At 38.4% G+C, this 17,135-nt stretch overlaps 1 protein-coding gene and 1 long non-coding RNA gene across 2 annotated transcripts; one reads left to right on the top strand and one right to left on the bottom strand.

Annotated features, from left to right (window-relative positions):
• Window positions 1–5,091: 5,091 nt before the first annotated feature.
• LOC106085009 (uncharacterized) lies at window positions 5,092–14,671 on the bottom strand. The gene is made up of 5 exons (XM_013249004.1): window positions 14,546–14,671; window positions 14,185–14,372; window positions 5,749–5,997; window positions 5,534–5,690; window positions 5,092–5,468 (listed from the first exon to the last, which is right to left on the bottom strand). The coding sequence occupies exons 1-5, from the start codon at window positions 14,650–14,652 to the stop codon at window positions 5,201–5,203; spliced, it is 969 nt and encodes a 322-aa protein (XP_013104458.1). The 5' UTR covers window positions 14,653–14,671; the 3' UTR covers window positions 5,092–5,200.
• On the top strand, window positions 13,664–13,997 carry LOC131995949 (uncharacterized). The gene is made up of 2 exons (XR_009397702.1): window positions 13,664–13,713; window positions 13,787–13,997. It is a non-coding gene; the product is annotated as an uncharacterized LOC131995949 (long non-coding RNA).
• Window positions 14,672–17,135: the final 2,464 nt, after the last annotated feature.

Below are 17,135 nucleotides of genomic sequence, written 5' to 3'. Positions count from 1 at the left end.
TGAAACCCATAAAAGCTGCATTTATTACCCAATTTCGTTGAAATTTGAATCAGTGAGTTTTTTAAGCCACCCGCATCTGATCTAAATATGGTAAAGATCGGACTGTATGTAAATATAGCTGTCATATAGGCCGATTTTCCAATTTAGGGTCTTAATACCATAAAAAGCAGATTTATTGTGTGAAAATGTTACTTGTATATGAGTTCTCGGGACCAGAATGAAATATGATCGAGACCAGCCTCTATTATGATATAACTACGTATATAGTAGTGGAGTTATAAGAAAATAGGCTGATTATTATATCCTTGTTTAATTTGGTCCATAACGGTCCAGATTTGATTATAGGTGTCATATAGAACAATCTCTCGATTTAAAATTTTGCCCCTATAAAAAGCGCATTTATTATCCGATTTCGTTGAAATTTGACGCAATGACTTATGTTAGACTTCTCGACATGCGTGTGCAATATGTTTCAGATCGGTTTATTTTTTTTTGGATATAGCAGCCAAAAAGACCAATATTTTTTGTTCTACAAAATTGAACAGTGACTTATATTTATTAGACCACTTAATGTCCGTGCCGAATTTAGGTGTACAATATACATATACCCAAGGTGGTGGCTATATATACCCAAGGTGGTGGCTATCAAAAGTTTGGCCCTGCCGAATTTGATGTCTTTTTACTTGTTTTTTCTATTTTCATAAAGCAAAGGTTTAAATGCAAAACATTTAAAAATAAGCATTTTATAAGCTAAGATTTTTAATTTGGAGATTGATATGACTGCCATACAGAGTAATCTTCATCTGATTTGGAACGGGGAGTTTTAATAGACCTATCTACAACTGTGGCTAATATAGTTCAGATTGGTCCAAATTTAGGTGTAGGTTCCATACAAATGTACCGGCGGTTTTTAGAATTTTTGCTCTGGAACCGGCATTTTTTATTCAATTTTTCTAAAATTTGGCAAACGACATTTTCTTGGCATGGCAAAAGTATAGTACCCACGATGATCGATTAATATTAAGATGAAGATCCCGAGTTTAGTGAAGTCTAAACAGAATTTAGAGTAGAAAGAGTCGCAGTTTGGGAATGTTTTATACATCGTTTGAAAAATATAAATTATCCTTAAAATAAGGTATATGGCGTAAAAAGGAGGTCGATTTAATGTGTAATGGTAATGGCAACAACAAAATTTCGAATATTCTACTTTTTTGAAAAATGGACTTTTATGTTGCCGGTTACACAAAATCGAAAAAGATAGAGATATTTTAATGATTCTTTCTGTGTTTTGCGGAAGAAGTGATACAAAAGAAGTTCTTATGACGTAGTACTTGGTTTTTAATATCACTTCCTGAAAATTAACCTTTTTCAGTATTTCGGCTCCTACGACCTCATTTATGGCTAGGATATGACGATACTTACCTTAAATTGTTGGAAACATTCAGCCACAAAATCCATACTTAGGTACCAAACAAAAGCCTCCCCAAGGAACCCATGGTACGACCAGAAATGTCAAAAAGTTACTGAAGCCAAAAATGCGACATAAGGTGCATTTCATATATATAGGAACAAAGTACATGTTGGTATTTTTTATTGATTAAGGACATTTTATTGTAACATATATATTATATATTAAAATATTTCTGCTTTGGATATCCTTTTATCTGAACACTTAAAATCGCTCTTCTTGTTGTAAATAATAAGGGTTATAAAATAAAACAAAAATTTTTTCGTTTTATATTTATAAAAACATTCAACCTATATTTTTTTATGAGATTGAATATTCGTGAATTCATACTGCCTATAAAATTTCTAGTTAGGTTTTGGTCGATTTTTGACCATTTATAGGTTTTGTAGGATTTCGGGCAATGAATGGCAACAAACTCATTTGGAGAGTTTGTTTATATTCCGCGCTGTTCATTTTTGCTCATACATATTGAATTTTTAGGCACTCATCCAAGCAAAAAGCTGCCCAGACAATCAATGAGACTCCACCAAAGTTTCTCTTTTGAAATTGAAGGGGTGCCTTCCTGATGTCCCTCTAATAACTCCTATTTCCATCTGGTCCATCTAAATTCCACTTCTTTTCATCGGAAAATATTATCTGAAAGAAAATCTATGATTAATTACTTTTGTTAATGAACATTTTAGTTTCGTCATACCTTATTCCAATTAGTTTGCATATTTTCCTTGGCAAACTCCAGTCTAGCCGATATATGGCGTGGTAACAAAAACTGGACTTGTTGCTATTTTGAGTATTTGATGTTCTCATTAGATGACATTGTTATTTTTGATACTGAAACACCCGAATCCACTTTTATGTCAGTTAAGTTTATTGTAGAATAGCTAGCTATGCGGCTTATGTGAGTTATTTGACTATTCGAAAGGCTTTTTATCTTCCCGAGCGCTTTTTGGTACCATAATTTTCGGGATCACTCAAAATATTCCGCACAACATTAATGCGTTCTGCAAATTTTCCGAGAAATTTCTCCAAATGAAAAATTTTGTTCTTCAAAGGCCAAAATTTTGCCTTTTTCCATATCTGCCAAACTTACACCACGTGGCATAGTTAAAGTAAAGGTTTTTCTTTATTTTTTATCCGAATATGCGGGAGGTGAATGCTCTACTAGACTGCATTATCAATGTTTCTGCATACGCTCTTGTAATTATGAAACAAAAAGTAACGGTAAACTTCCAAAAACACAACAACAATAATAATTGAATTTACTTTGTTTATATAGAAGGAGAGTAAAAGTGGAGATCGTTGCTCTCACAAAAATATTTGCTGATCTGTGGAACAGGAAAAGGAAAATGTGGAAAAAATGATTGTTCCTATTTATATATATGAAATGAAGGGCAACTTTACAGTCAGTAGCAATGCGCCTCGAAAAGGAGAGGTATCGAGAGAAAACAAGAGAGGAGAAACGTCTCTTCCGCACGAAGAAGAAGGAAATGGTGAAGTAGTAAGTGTGAGCGAATCGAGTTGTTCAGGAGCCAGAATGAAGTCCGAAAATTCTAAAAAGAATTAAACATCAAGCCGATGGCTATGGTACGTAAGTATGATAAGGAAATCTGGTAATACATACAGATAGTGTGGTGAGGATATGAAAATATAATTTTTCCCTCCTAGTCAGAACGAGGTCTACGAAGAAGTATCCCGACTGAAAAACAATAAGGCAGCAGGGGCCGATGGGTTGCCGGCTGAACTGTTTAAGACCGGAGGCGACACGCTGATAAGGCGTATGCATCAGCTCGTCTGCACAATCTAGCTAGAAGAATCTATACTGCCATTCTATGTCCTGTACACAAGAAAGGCGACAATACAACTACTCCTCCCCATCGCATACATCATACTAACGAGCGTACTGTCTGAAAGAAATTCTAAAGACAGCGAAATAATTGCGGACTGCATCGATCTGAAAGGCTTCGGGTTAACCAAGTTTATTGGCCTTCACTTTCAATCATTTTTTAATGGAATCGCAAACTTCTATAGACTCGACAGCATTGTTATGACTTTCCTATTTTGAAAAAGTCTAGCCGCAAAAAGTTTTTATTTTTTTCTGTTGGGGTTACTTCCCCATTGCATGTAATTCATAAAGTAACTGCCTCGCTACTCTTTCTTTCAAAATTCGGAAAATAATATTTTCCGTTTAATTTTTGGAAAGACTCCCGCAGGTGTTTTTTTTTCTTAGGAGTGATTAGAGACCCAACAATAAACCTAAAATTCGTGTCCCAGGAGTTTTACATATGTGAACCATGTTGCATCGAAAACGAGGGCGCACCCTATACAGCGCGCTTTTCGCAAAATTCTTAATATTACATTTAAATATATTCAATTAAATTTTTTATTGATCCAATTAAAAAATTAATTGGGTACAAAATATGATTAGTTTCTTCAAAATAATTATAACAATTTTGTTGTACCAACGCAACCTTTTCTTCACATTACAGTACAATTATTTTTTTAACTGCTATCTGTGAGTCCTAAGTGTCAGAAAGGTTTTATTACACCCACCACCATAGGATGAGTGTACACTAATCTAGTCATTCCGTTTGTAATAGCTCAAAATACTGATCTGCGACCCTATTAAGTATATATGTATATACATGGTCGTCTCGACATTCTGAGTCGATCGTCAGTCCGTATGTTGCATAAAGCTAGCCGGTTGAAATTTTGCACATCTACTTCTTAATGATGTAGGTAATTGAGAATTTCTAATGGGCCATAGCGGTTCATATTTGAATATAGCTCCCATATAAAGTGGTCGTTGCACTTGACTTCTTTAGCTCTTAGAAGACGAAATTGTTGTGCGGTTGGCTGGAAATTTTATAACCTTATAAATCATCCTATTTGGCTGAAACTTTGCACGTAGTGTTCAGTTACGATTTCCAACAACCGAGCCAAGTACGGTCCAAATCGTTCTACACCCGCATATAGCTCCGATGTTACATATTAAGCCCATGGAAGCCGCAATTTTTGCCCAATTTTGCTGAAATTTTGCACGTAGTGCCTTCTACGGGTCCAAAAGCTTGAACTTTTGTATAGTTTGGCAGAAATTTGTTGCGTCGAGTATAATTATGCTCTTCAACTAAGTTAATTTGGTGTAAAATTCTAGCACAATCCATGATGTTGGGTTCCCAAGAATCGGCCCGACCGCACTACCACGTTTCTACTTGTTGGTATTAAATAGATAAATACATGGGCATAAAGATTTCTGTTTCTGAAAATTTTGGTTGTTATTCAGATTGCAACTATTCTTAGGGCCACATAAAATACATACAATGATCCAGCTTTCTAAAATGTTGGAATATCTTTCCCGTTTCTTCACAGCTTGTGCAAGTGGTGGACGGGATACTAGCCCAACGCTTTCTCACTCAACCTATCAACAACAACAAGTTAGTTGGAATAATTTGGTATAAGATTGGAAAAGTGAACTTCTTAGGGTTTGCCTAAGTGAATGGTGATTAGTAAGCTTGCCGTAGAGAAGTACAAATCTGTGGAAGACCCACCCCAACCTCACCCTTATAGTTTCCCCAAACTTCTAGAGACACAGATTCCTTTGCAATTAAAAAGACATCGCTCACTGCAGATACTTGAAACATATTTTCCAACAACAATTTTATTTCCAACAGGTGCTCTCTCCACTAGATGACCAAGAAGGCCAATTAAACTCCAGTCTAATTAGTAAATGCATGTCAATCACATTAAGGACAATTTTTCGACGCGGGCCAATAGCGGAGAATCCGAATGATATTCTATGCTGCGTACTTGTAAATCTCCAACGAGATTGGTCAAGCACTTCAGCGTGGATATGGAGAAACACCGATATGGGTAATTGTAGTAGGTGAAGTATTGGCCATTGACGGCGATAATAAATGCCTTGTCACCAACGCCAAAGGCAATTTTGAAAATTTTGCCACGTTGGAAGGGAAATTCTCCTTCGGTTTCCTCATCATCAGAGCAATAACTTTAAAGCAAAAACACAAATCATTTAAACAATTGAATGATGGCCAGAACGTTCCATTAAATTACCTGCAGTCTTCTCGTTGATAGCTGCGTATCACCGAAGTTGTATTGAAATTCACATGGAATTTTAATACCACGCGGCCAGTGTCGTTGCATTGGAAACAAATGGAAAACTCTGTTGTGGGTGGTCCTTTGGCGATGCACTCCAAGGCAACCACAGTTCCTAATGATTTAATAAAAAATATAAAATTCAATATAGATTTTTGACTTGAGTTTCCAACCTGCTTCATATTTCCTTGGGACATCACTTTGAAATGCGATTTTCTCTGCACATATAAGGCTCTTGGGGAAGACCAGCGGGAACAGCATGCGGTGATGAAATTGTGTTACCTTCTCAAAGTCACCATAGATCATGGCATATTGAATCTGTTTGGGGAACTTAACAAACTCAAAGGTCCCATAAATATTGTCGTTTACATAGATTTCGAAGCATTTTTGCAGGATAGCAATGCGAAATGTAAACGTCTGTCCTAAATAGGGGAGGAAAAATGCAAACATTAATATGCTTTTTCATAGGAAAAGCATTTCACTAATATACGCCAAATTATATTATTATAATTTGTATATAAGAAAAGTTAAATATTTTCGAATAAGTCCTTCCATTGTTTCAAAATGTTTTATTTATATAATTTATATAAATATCAGGGGCGGTGCAGCTAAGCACAAACCGAAGTCCAACTTCTGGTAATTCCTAATATTATTGAAGGATAATTCGCATTTATCAGGTTCTTTGCCCAGTATCTCTTTATAGGCAAACAAAGGATAATGGATACAAATTTTCATGCTATTCGAGCCATATCAGGTTATGGACGGATTCTGACCATACCTAGTTAGGATGTTGGAGACCATAGTAGAAATCAATGTGCAAAATTTTAGCAAAATCGGATAAGAATTTCGGTCCATCAAATTCTTCTTTCTTTAATTGGCTATGACAGAATATTTGTTCCACTAGCCGAACGTAGAATAGCGTTCCGAGCGCCTCGAACTTCTGCGCTCATTCTAAAATCTCTGACACCAAGTTTCGAGGTGTCTCCCACAACTTGATCTTTCCATCGGGCTTTTGGTCTTCCCGGTTTGCGTGTACCACCGTGTTTGCCTTCAAAAGACTTCTTTGCTGGAGCTTCTTCATCCATTCTGACAACATGACCTAGCCAACGCAGCCGTTGTATTTTGATGCGTGTAACTATGCTATCGTCGTCATACACCTCGTGGTTCATACGTCGCCTATATTCTCCGTTAACGCAAACTGGTCCATATATTTTACGAAGAATCTTTCTCTCAAATACTTCAAGCACTGCCTCATCTGCTTTCACAAGTACCCATGCTACAGAACCATATAACAGCACGGGTAGTATCAGTGTCTTGTAAAGTGTAGTCTTCGTCTGTCGAGAGGTGGCCTTGTTTCTAAACTTCTTACTTAGTCCAAAGTAACATCTGTATTATTCTTCGCTTTATCTCAAAACTGGTGTCATTAGTTTCGGTTACGGCGGTGCCGAGGTAGATAAAGTTACTGACTATCTCAAAGTTGCGGTTCCCAACTTTCTCCATTTTCTTTATCTGCTCGGTTGTGCAAGGCTTTTTGGAAGTTGAAACCATTCATTTCATCTTATCTCCATTTGCTGCCAGATCCATTTTCACTGACTCTCTTTCGATTCTTTCAAAGGCTGCAGTTACTACTTTTGGTGACCGACCTATGATATCGATATCGTCGGCATAGGTGAGTAGCATGTGCTGTCTTGTGATTAGTGTGCCATATCTATTCACATCTGCATCTTTTATAATCTTCTCCAGCAGGATATTAAAGAGATCGCACGATAGACTGTCTCCTTGTCTGAAACCTCGTTTGGTAGTAAATGGTTCGGAGAGATTCTTTCCTATTCTTACTGAGGAACGTGTATCAGCAAATGTCATCCTGCAGAGTCTTATTAATTTTGCAGGGATACCAAACTCAGACATGGCTTGAAATACCTTTGAACGTAAAGGAGTATCGAAGGCGGCTTTGTAGTCAACAAAGAGATGGTAGGTGTTAATTTGTCCTTCTGGGGTCTTTCCAGGATTTGGCGCAGTGTGAATATCTGGTCTAGGGTGGATTTACCAGGTCTAAAGCCGCATTGATAGGCCCAATTATCTCATTGACTTTAGGTTTTAATCTTTCACACAGTACGCTTGAGAGTAATTGTATGCGATGGGGAGGAGACTTATTTCTCTGTAGTTGGCACATTCCGTCTTGTCTCCTTTCTTGTGTACGGGACATAGTATACTGAGGTTCCAATCATCGGGTATGCCTTCTTCTAGCCAGATTGCGCAGATAAGCTGATGCATACGCCTTATCAGCGTGTCGCCTTCGATCTTAAATAGTTCAGCGGGTCACCCGCCGGCTCCTGCTGCCTTGTTGTTCTTCAGTCGGGTTACTGCTACTTGGACCTCATTCTGACTAAGAGGTAAACAATCTATACCATCATCAGGGATTAGTTCTGCGGTATCCTCTTCGCCGCCAACATCGGACACCAGCAGTTGGGTAAAATGTTCTTTCCATATCCTCAGCATGTTATCTGTGTCAGTTACCAGATTTCCTTCTTTGTCTCTGCAGAAGGATGTGCCTGCACCAAAGCCATTGGTTTGGTGTTTAATTCTTTGGTAGAATTCGTCCGGTCCGTCATATATGAAAGCCTTTTCAGATTATAGACCGGTTCGAATCATATTTGGCACGCATGTTCACGGTCATAGGAGAAGTCGTTGTACAAGACCTTATGCAAATTTTAGCCAAATCTGATAATAATTGGGCTTTCCAGATCCGAGATCGGTTTATATGGCGTCTATAACAATTTATGAACCGATTTTGACCACGCTTTGCATAGTTGTTGGAAGTCATAACAAAACCACTCATACAAATTTTAGCCAAATCGGATAAAAACTGCGCCGTCTAGAGGCTCAAGAAGTCAAGATCCAAGATGGACCGATAAGGCCCATTTACAATACCAACCGACCTACACTGATAGGAAGTTTGTGTGCAAAATTTCAATCACCTAGCTTTACTCCTTCGAAAGTTAGCAGACAGACAGACGGGCAGACGGATGGTCTTAGACTTATATTTCGATTTCAGAATGGCGAAGTTAGAATACCCCCATCCTATGGTGGAGGATATACAAATTTAAGTATTTAGGTAATTTTTTTTTATTAAAGACTAATCAATAAAAACAAGTAAACAGGCGTCAAGTTCGGCCGGGCCGAACTTTGGATACCCACCACCTCGGGTATATATGTAAACCACATTTCGTCAAAATCCGGTGAAAAATGCATACCTTATGCCCCATATGCTATATCGAAATATGTTCCGATTTGGACCAAGTACTAATAAGAACAAGTACTTGTACAATTATGTATAACGAAATATTGATCTTTTTAGTAGCTATATCTGAAAATAAACCGATCTGATCCAAATCCATATACGACACGGATGTCTAAAAGCCTACCATAAGTCACAGCGTCAAATTTCAGTGAAATCGATTTATAAATGCGCCTTTTATGGGGCAACGACTTTAAATCGAGATATAGTTCTATATGGCAGTTATATCCAAATAACACAACTCACTGTCCCAAATTTCGGCGAAATCGGACAATAAATGACACTTTTATGGCCCAAAAACCTTAAATCGAGAGATCGGTCCATATGACAGCTATATCCTAATCTGGACCGATCTGATCCAAATTGCAGAAATATGTCGAGGGACTAGAATTAACTCACTGTCCCAAATTTCGGCGACATCGGACAATAAATACGCCTTTCATGGGTCCAAAACCTTAAATGGAGAGATCGGTCTATATGGCAGCTATATCCAAATCTGGACTGATTTGGGCCAAGTTGCAGAAAAATGTCGAAGAGCCTAACACAACTGTCCCAAATTTCGGTGAAATCTGACAATAAATGCGCCTTTTATGGGCCCAAAGCCTTTAATCGAGAGATCAATGCCTGTATGGTCTGTATGGCAGCTATATCCAAATTTGGACCGATCTGGGCCAAATTATGGAAGAATGTTGAAAGGCCTAACACAACTCACTGCCCCAAATTTTGGCAAAATCGTACAATAAATGCGCCTTTTATGGACGCAAGACCTTAAGTAGAAAGATCGGTCAATATGGCAGCTATATCCAAATCTGGACCCATCTGGGCCAAATTAAAGAAAGATGTCGAGTGGCCTAACATAACTCACTGTTCCAAATTTTGGCAAAATCGGATAATAAATGCAGATATATCTAAATCTGGACCGTTCTGGGCTGCATTGAAGAAGTAACTTGGTTTAGGTACCTATGAAATGATAACAGCTGCTTTAAAGTACTGCATTCTACACCGTAGACTTGGCACGGTGTAAGAAATTCAACATTTTTGCAGTCTCTGTAGGCAACACCATTACAAACGAACACTACACCCGATGGTGGGGTTCCTTTTTTTTTTTTTTGGTTAAACGAACACAAAATTTCGATATCCGTATGACATGTCGAAAAAATGCTTCACTTTTTGGAACAATCGAAATCACCGTAAGTATTGGGATGTGGTCACTCTTTGCGGCATAGTCATTGTAAATTCTGTCAGCAATCCAAATCACATAATCGAAATGAAAATGGAACCACAAATATTTTATGGTGATTTCGATTCTGCAAAAAAATGTTACCCAATGATGGACTTATATGGGACAACATTTTACAAAACACGCCCCAACCCTCTCATAGTTTCACACTTTTTGCATTTACAATCGAACATGTTCATATGTCCATGTAGTCATTTCGACCAAGGTTAGGTAAGGTTAGGACGTGTCGAAAAAATGCTACTCATTTTTGAAAAATCAAAATCTCCAAAAGTAATGGAATTGGACACTCTTTGCGGCATAGTCGTTGTAAATTCTGCTGATAATCACCCAATCAAAATGAAAATGCAACCACAAATATCTTAGTAAATCGCAAAAACACATATAGAACGTCTCGGCCAAAATTGAAAAAAAAGTTAAGTCGAGTATCCCCGAAACCAGAAGAGATACTACAGACCTCATGGGAAAATTTTTTGTAAGACCTCGAAATATTCGTCTGAGACCCCATAGACTATATATATTCCTGATCCTCATTTCATTTTAAGTCGATCTAGCCATGTCCGTCCGTCTGTCTGTCGAAAGCACGCTAACTTTCGAAGGAGTAAAGCTAGCCGCTTGAAATTTTGCACAAATACTTTTTATTAGTGTAGGTCAGTTGGGATTATAAATGGGCCAAATCGGTACATGTTTTGATATAGCTGCCATATAAACCGATCTTGGGTTTTGACTTCTTGAGCCTCTAGAGGGCGCAATTCCCATCGGATTTGATTGAAATTTTGCACGTGGTGTTTTGGTATCACTTCCAATAACTGCGCTCGCTCTATGTTTTGATATAGCTGCCATATAAACCGATCTTGGGTCTTGACTTCTTGAGCGCAATTCTCTTCCCATCTTGGATCTTGACTATGTTTTGACTTCCAAAAACTGTGCTAAGTATGGCGCTAATCGGTACATAACCTGGAATAACTGCCATATAAAACGATCTGGGATCTTGACTTCTTGAGTCTCTAGAGGGCGCAATTCTCAACCGATTTGGCAGAAATTTTGTACAACGGCTTCTCTCATGACCTTCAACATATGTGTCTAACATGGTCTTAATCGATTAGTAGCTTAATACAGCTCCCATATAAACGGATCTCCCGATTTTGCTTCTTGAGCCCCTACAAGGCGCAATCCTTATCCGAATTAACTGAAATATTACACAATGACTTCTACAATGTTCAGCATTCATTTATAGTCCGAATCGGACTATAACTTTATATAGTTTCAATAGCGTAACAGTTGTTATTCAATATTCTTTGTTTGCCTAAAAAGAGATACCGCGCATAGAACTCGACAAATGCGATCCATGGTGGAGGGTATATATAATTCGGCCCGGCCGAAGTTAACACGCTTTTACTTGTTTTTACAGCTTTCGGTTTGGATTATCACCAGAAGAGTGCATTGATAAACATACATATATATTATTGCTTGGCAATGAAGCGCCATTCTATAACACTATGAAAATCTGGTGTAATGAATTTAGTCGTGGCCGACTGTCGCTCAAAGTCAAATTCCGTTATGGTTGTCCAAAAACGGCCTATGAACCAGAGAACATTGATGTCGTGCGTGAACTTATAATGCAAGATCGTCATGTGACATACCGTGATATAGAGGCATCCTTGGGCATTTCTTCCACCAGCATATGTTCAATATTGCATTAAAACTTTGCCGTAGAAAAGGTTTGTTCTCGTTGGATTTCGTACGATTTGAGGGCATGCAAAAGTGTATAAATCATGCTGGAGGATACTTTGAAAATAATAAAACCATTTCTGATGACAAAAAATTGCAAAATTGCCCATCCTCCACCATAGGATGGGGGTGTACTAATTTCGTCATTCAGATTATAACACATCGAAATAATGATGATCTGAGACCCAACAAAGTATATATATTCTTGATCGTCTTGGCAATTAAGTCCTCCGTCCGTCTGACGAAAGCACGCACGAGATGGTAACTGGGCCATGTTTTGATATAGATGCCATATAAACCGATCTGGGATCTTGACTTCTTGAGGCCCAAAAGGGCGCAATTCCTATCCGATTGGGCTTAAAATGTGCAGTGATGTGATGACTTCCAACAACTGTGCTAAGTATTGTTGTAATCGGTCGATAACCTGATATAGCTGTCAAATAAAACAATCTCCAGACTGTACTTTTTGAGTCACTAGAAGAATTCTTATTCGATTTGACTGAAATTTTACACGTGGTGTTGTGAAGTGCCTTCCAACAGCTAATGTAGCTCCCATATTAACTGATCTGCCGATTATACTTCTTGAGCCTCTAGAGAGATTAGTTCTTAACTGATTTGGCAGAAATTGTGCACAATGACTTCACCTATGACCTTTAACATACATTCCAAGTACGGTCTGAATCGGTTCAGAATATGATGTAACTCCTATATAAACCGATCTTCAGATTTTATTTCTTGAGCCCCTAGAGGGCGAAGTTGTTATCTGATTTGGCTGAAATTTTGCACAACGACTTCTCCAATTTGTATCCACCATTCTTTTCTTGCCTATAAAAAGATAACAGGCAATTAAATTGACAAATGCGATCCATTAGCACGCTTTTACTTGTCATCAACTAATTTAGCAGCCTTCCAAATCAGCCTATAGTTGGATACAGCCACCATATGATCCTCGCATTTATGGCCCTGGGCTTTTTTAAGTTTTAATTTTTACCCGATTTCGTTAAAATATGAAAAAGGATGTGCTTAGACCCACTGCCACCCATGCCGAATACAGACACAATTAGACTACATTTGGATATAGTTGTCCTATAAACCGATTCCTCGTTTTACTGTCTTAAGCTCATTGAAGTCTTGTTCCGGGCACGGTTTTTTTGAAATGTGATACAATGATATAAGGACCATTAACACCCAAATACGTTCCAAATCGGATAATATTTTTATGTAACTGCCATGTGAACTTCTTAATCTCATAAAAAGAGGATTTTTACCAGTGTTCGTTATTCACCAGAGAAAACACATGGTTTTCACGGTTACTTTTTTGAAACACTGGAGATATCTCAATGATAACATAATACTTTTATAAAAATTTGTAATGACGAAATGTCCTACTGAATGAAATCAGCAAGTTCTTTTGCTTCAAAATCTATTATCTAAAAAAAGTTATTCTGTGATTTTATTGTTGACCTTTGGAATTTTATAATTTTGTCTGATTGAATTCTTGTGCTAGTATGTCTACGTCTTTAAAATTTGGTGTATGCAGTTTTTTGTTCTAAAGGTTTGTCTTTCATTTTCTCGTCAGATTTTTGAAAAAGAAAGACAAACCTTTAGAACAAAAAAATGCACTTGCAGCACATTGCACTTTAACAGGGCATACAACAAATTTTAAAGACGTAGACATCCAATCAGAAAAGAAGATTTACTTTAGAAATGTAAAATTGACATCTCTACAAATAAACGCATGAACTTTAAGAAAGACACAGACAATTGTGCACAAATTTACAGGAATTTGGTACAACAATACGGACAAAAATGAGAGAGCTTTAGTCGAACCTGTGCTCTGTAAAGGAAAAGTCGATTGTTTTGTTTCAAAATGTAATTATTTTCAAATTCATAAATGTTTTTTTTTTAATTTTTTTGTAAAATTACTTTTTTGTTAAATTTTTAGTTAAAGTTCTGATGAAGATCACCGGCGGTGGTCGAAATATTGGTAAAAATTACAAATAAAACACCAACACCTGTTTTTGCAAAATTATTCGATGACCTCGAACCAAAGCAATAAGACAAAGTTAAAAAAAGCAATCATGAAAAAATTTCGTTAAAAGCGAATGTAGTACGAATATAGTAGTACCCTATAAACAGCTGAAATTTGAATATAATTGCCACACAGACTATTCTATAAAGGGATGTTGGTGAGGAAATTTGCATTTTTACAATCCTTTTGATTGCAAGGCAAGAGAGGACTAGTAGCCACCACATATCTTTCTTATACATGACAGTGTTACCGTTTTTTGTTCCATTACTCCCATCATTTTTTTAGTCAATTCCACCGCTAACTAAACCAACCTGGTACTAAGGGATTTTTCGGGCCTTCGCTTTTCCAATTCTTTGAGATTTCCTCCTGTTGCCATCCTTCTCCCGGCTGAAACATGGATCGAATTATTTGGTTCTCTCGGAAATTAGCTTCAAGTTTCAAATAAACAGTTTCACTTTCATTTTTTGCATTTATGTTATCCGTTAAATCCAGCGAGATCCTTTGAAGAAGAAGAAAAAACGAAAAAATATTTGTTAACACAAACTTATCAATATTATGGAAAAGAGAATTGTCTTAGATTTTTTTTTATTATTTTATCAATTCGACAATTCTTCTACCACCATTCACTAGTTTATATGTCAATCTTGTAATAAAATCATGTCACAATCATACTTGTTTGGATTTGGTTTGATTTTTCCACTAAATACCAGAACATGACCGAATGGCACGTCTGTAAGAACTTTTCCCTTCCAGATGTTCATTTCGCTGTGACTGTTCATATGCAACTGATAACCGAAGTCTTAAGACTGTTCAAATTATGTCTTAACGGGCTGTTTATTGTAATTCCTTTGATTTGGTTTATGTACAATTAGAGCCTTTTTGTAGATGTTACAATGCCTTCACCCATCCTTTAGGTTTATGGCTACATTGGCGGTTATATAAAATACGGAGCTGAGCAACAACAATTTACTGCTACTTAATCGTGTAAACAACAAGCAGCAATGGTCGCGATGGTAGTCCCATTTGGTTGCAAAATTTAAATAACAGTGGAACTGTTAATACCTGAATATAAAGTTATTTCTGTTAAAGTTTTTTTTTCGACATCTGTTTTCGCGCTACTTCTTATTTTGGTTGTTTCCTTTAATCGTTGGGCCAATCGTTGGTGCGCTTTAAATGCATTGGGAAGGCTACGGAGATCGCGATTTCGAAGCTGACCAAAACTTCATCATCAGTCGGCTAAGCCCCAAATAGATTATATGCCTTCTACTCACTTATTAGTGAGCTGTCCACCTCTATGAGACGAACATTGGAGTATATCAGGGTACCTTCCTTCGGGCTCAGTACGAAAAGAAATCCCCAACCGCCAATATCTCTACTCAAAAAGAACATCTAGCATCAGCAATGCACACAATAGCCAAAAGGATGATAGCCAGCAATCTTTGATTGGCAAAGAGTAACCTTTCAATGTGTGCGTATTACAGCATATACGTTTATCGGCGTGTCATCTGTTCATTCATCTGTTTTCGCTCTACTTCTTTTTTTGTATTTTTAGGTGAAGAGAGTGCGATCATTAGAATAATAACTTCGTATTTGAAGTTTGGACTGATTTGTTGTGTTATACTCTTAATTATTTACGCTCAATATAAGCTGTTGTTGTTGTTGTTGTTGTAGCAGTTTATTGTGTTCTATCTGTTTGATTCTGTTGAGTGTCAAGATCCAGGAACTCTGCGGCTAAGATGGGGTGCGTCCACAGGGATCTGGGTCTGAGTCGAGTGGGTCTGGCAGTTAAACAGGTGACGTGTATCGTGCGGTCTCTGGTTACAATCGGGACATCTTGCAATCGGCATCAATCCTTGCTCAGTAATTGAGCCAGAACTACTCTGGTTTGCCGGGGGAGGTCAATTTCTTCAGGTGCAATGGGAGGCGGTCGTTCTCCAAGGACCACATTCACCCGGTAGCTATTTACCGCATCTGCTACCGTGTCTGCATGCATGTTGTCTAGACCTGCTTGATATGCCGCTTGATCTAGAGGTTCTCTCTGGTAGCGCAGAACCTCACGCTCTAGATCATGTAGATCAACCTTAAGGCTTCTGGGCGGTGGATATCTATCCACAAGATGATGATTTGGATTGTCTCTGCGATAACAGCCCAAAAGGTATTGCTTAGACAGCATGTAGTTATGTCTTCGCACTGGTGGGATCTTTGTCTGCTGATGGAGGTGGTCCACATGAGAACTGAGGAGACAGCCCTTCGCAGTTCGGAGGGCGGCATTCTGACATATTTGAATATTATTCCACTGCGTGTCACAAAATTGACGAGACTACACTGGCGCAGCAGAGCTTACCACAGGTCGGCCAATTGCTTTGTATGTGGTCAACAAAGTTTCTTTGTCTGCACCACAGGTGCTGCCAGCAAGTGACTTGAGGACCTTGTTTCTACTTTTGACTTTATCGCAAATTGCTGTGGCATATGAGGAGAATGTGTAAGAGTTGTCAAATGTGACGCCAAGTATTGTGGGACACTTGATGGTCGGAATCATTTCTCCATCGACCATCACAGTCAGCTAGCTCCGTATTCACCTCACGCGTATTTGTAGTGCACATTATGTGGCTAAGATTTGGTGGCAGATATCTTCAGATTTCTTGCAGCGAAATATGAGGCAAGTTCGTTGCGGTAGACGTTCAACCTATCGCAGATGTCAACAATGGGTGGGGGGCCTGATGCCATGATTGTACAATCGTCCGCATAGGATACGATCTCTATGCCGTCCGGTGGGGGTGGAATGGAGGATAGGTAGAGGTTAAACAATGCCGGAGATATCACCCAACCTTGGGGAACTCCCTGTTTCACTCTACGGTGCTTCGACTTCTTATCCCTAAATTCCACAAATGACTGGCGATAACGCAGAAAATTCGCGACCCAACGTTTCAGGCCTGGCTGGAGGGACATGTTGGCGATATCCTCAAATGATTTGGCATGGCTTACCGTGTCGAATGCCTTCGATAGGTCCAGTGCCACGAGGACAGTCCTATCACATGGCCTGGGCTGATTGCAGCCACGGCAAATGTGTGCTGCGATGGCATGCAAAGCTGTTGTTGTGCTATAAAGTCTTCGAAATCCATGTTGATGCTCGGCGAATGGAAATTTACCTACGAGGCTCGGGAGGAGTTATGCCTCAAGCGTCTTTGCCACTGGTGAGAGAAGGGAAATCTGTCTGTACGTCTCCCCCAAACTCGATCCTTACCATGCTTCAGTAGCGGGA

This window comes from Stomoxys calcitrans, chromosome 3, assembly GCF_963082655.1.
Source record: "Stomoxys calcitrans chromosome 3, idStoCalc2.1, whole genome shotgun sequence".
NCBI classification, from domain to species: domain Eukaryota; kingdom Metazoa; phylum Arthropoda; class Insecta; order Diptera; family Muscidae; genus Stomoxys; species Stomoxys calcitrans.
Note: the sequence above shows the minus strand (reverse complement) of the source record. Positions and strands in the feature narration are given on the sequence as shown.

Coding starts and splice junctions, on each gene's coding strand:
- LOC106085009 (XM_013249004.1), bottom strand. CDS start 14,652: ATGAACAGTCACAGCGAAATGAACATCTGGAAGGGAAAAGTTCTTACA. Junction 14,373..14,545: donor ATCAAACCAAATCCAAACAA/GTATGATTGTGA, acceptor TCTTCTTCAAAG/GATCTCGCTGGATTTAACGG. Junction 5,998..14,184: donor GAAAAATCCCTTAGTACCAG/GTTGGTTTAGTT, acceptor TCCCCTATTTAG/GACAGACGTTTACATTTCGC.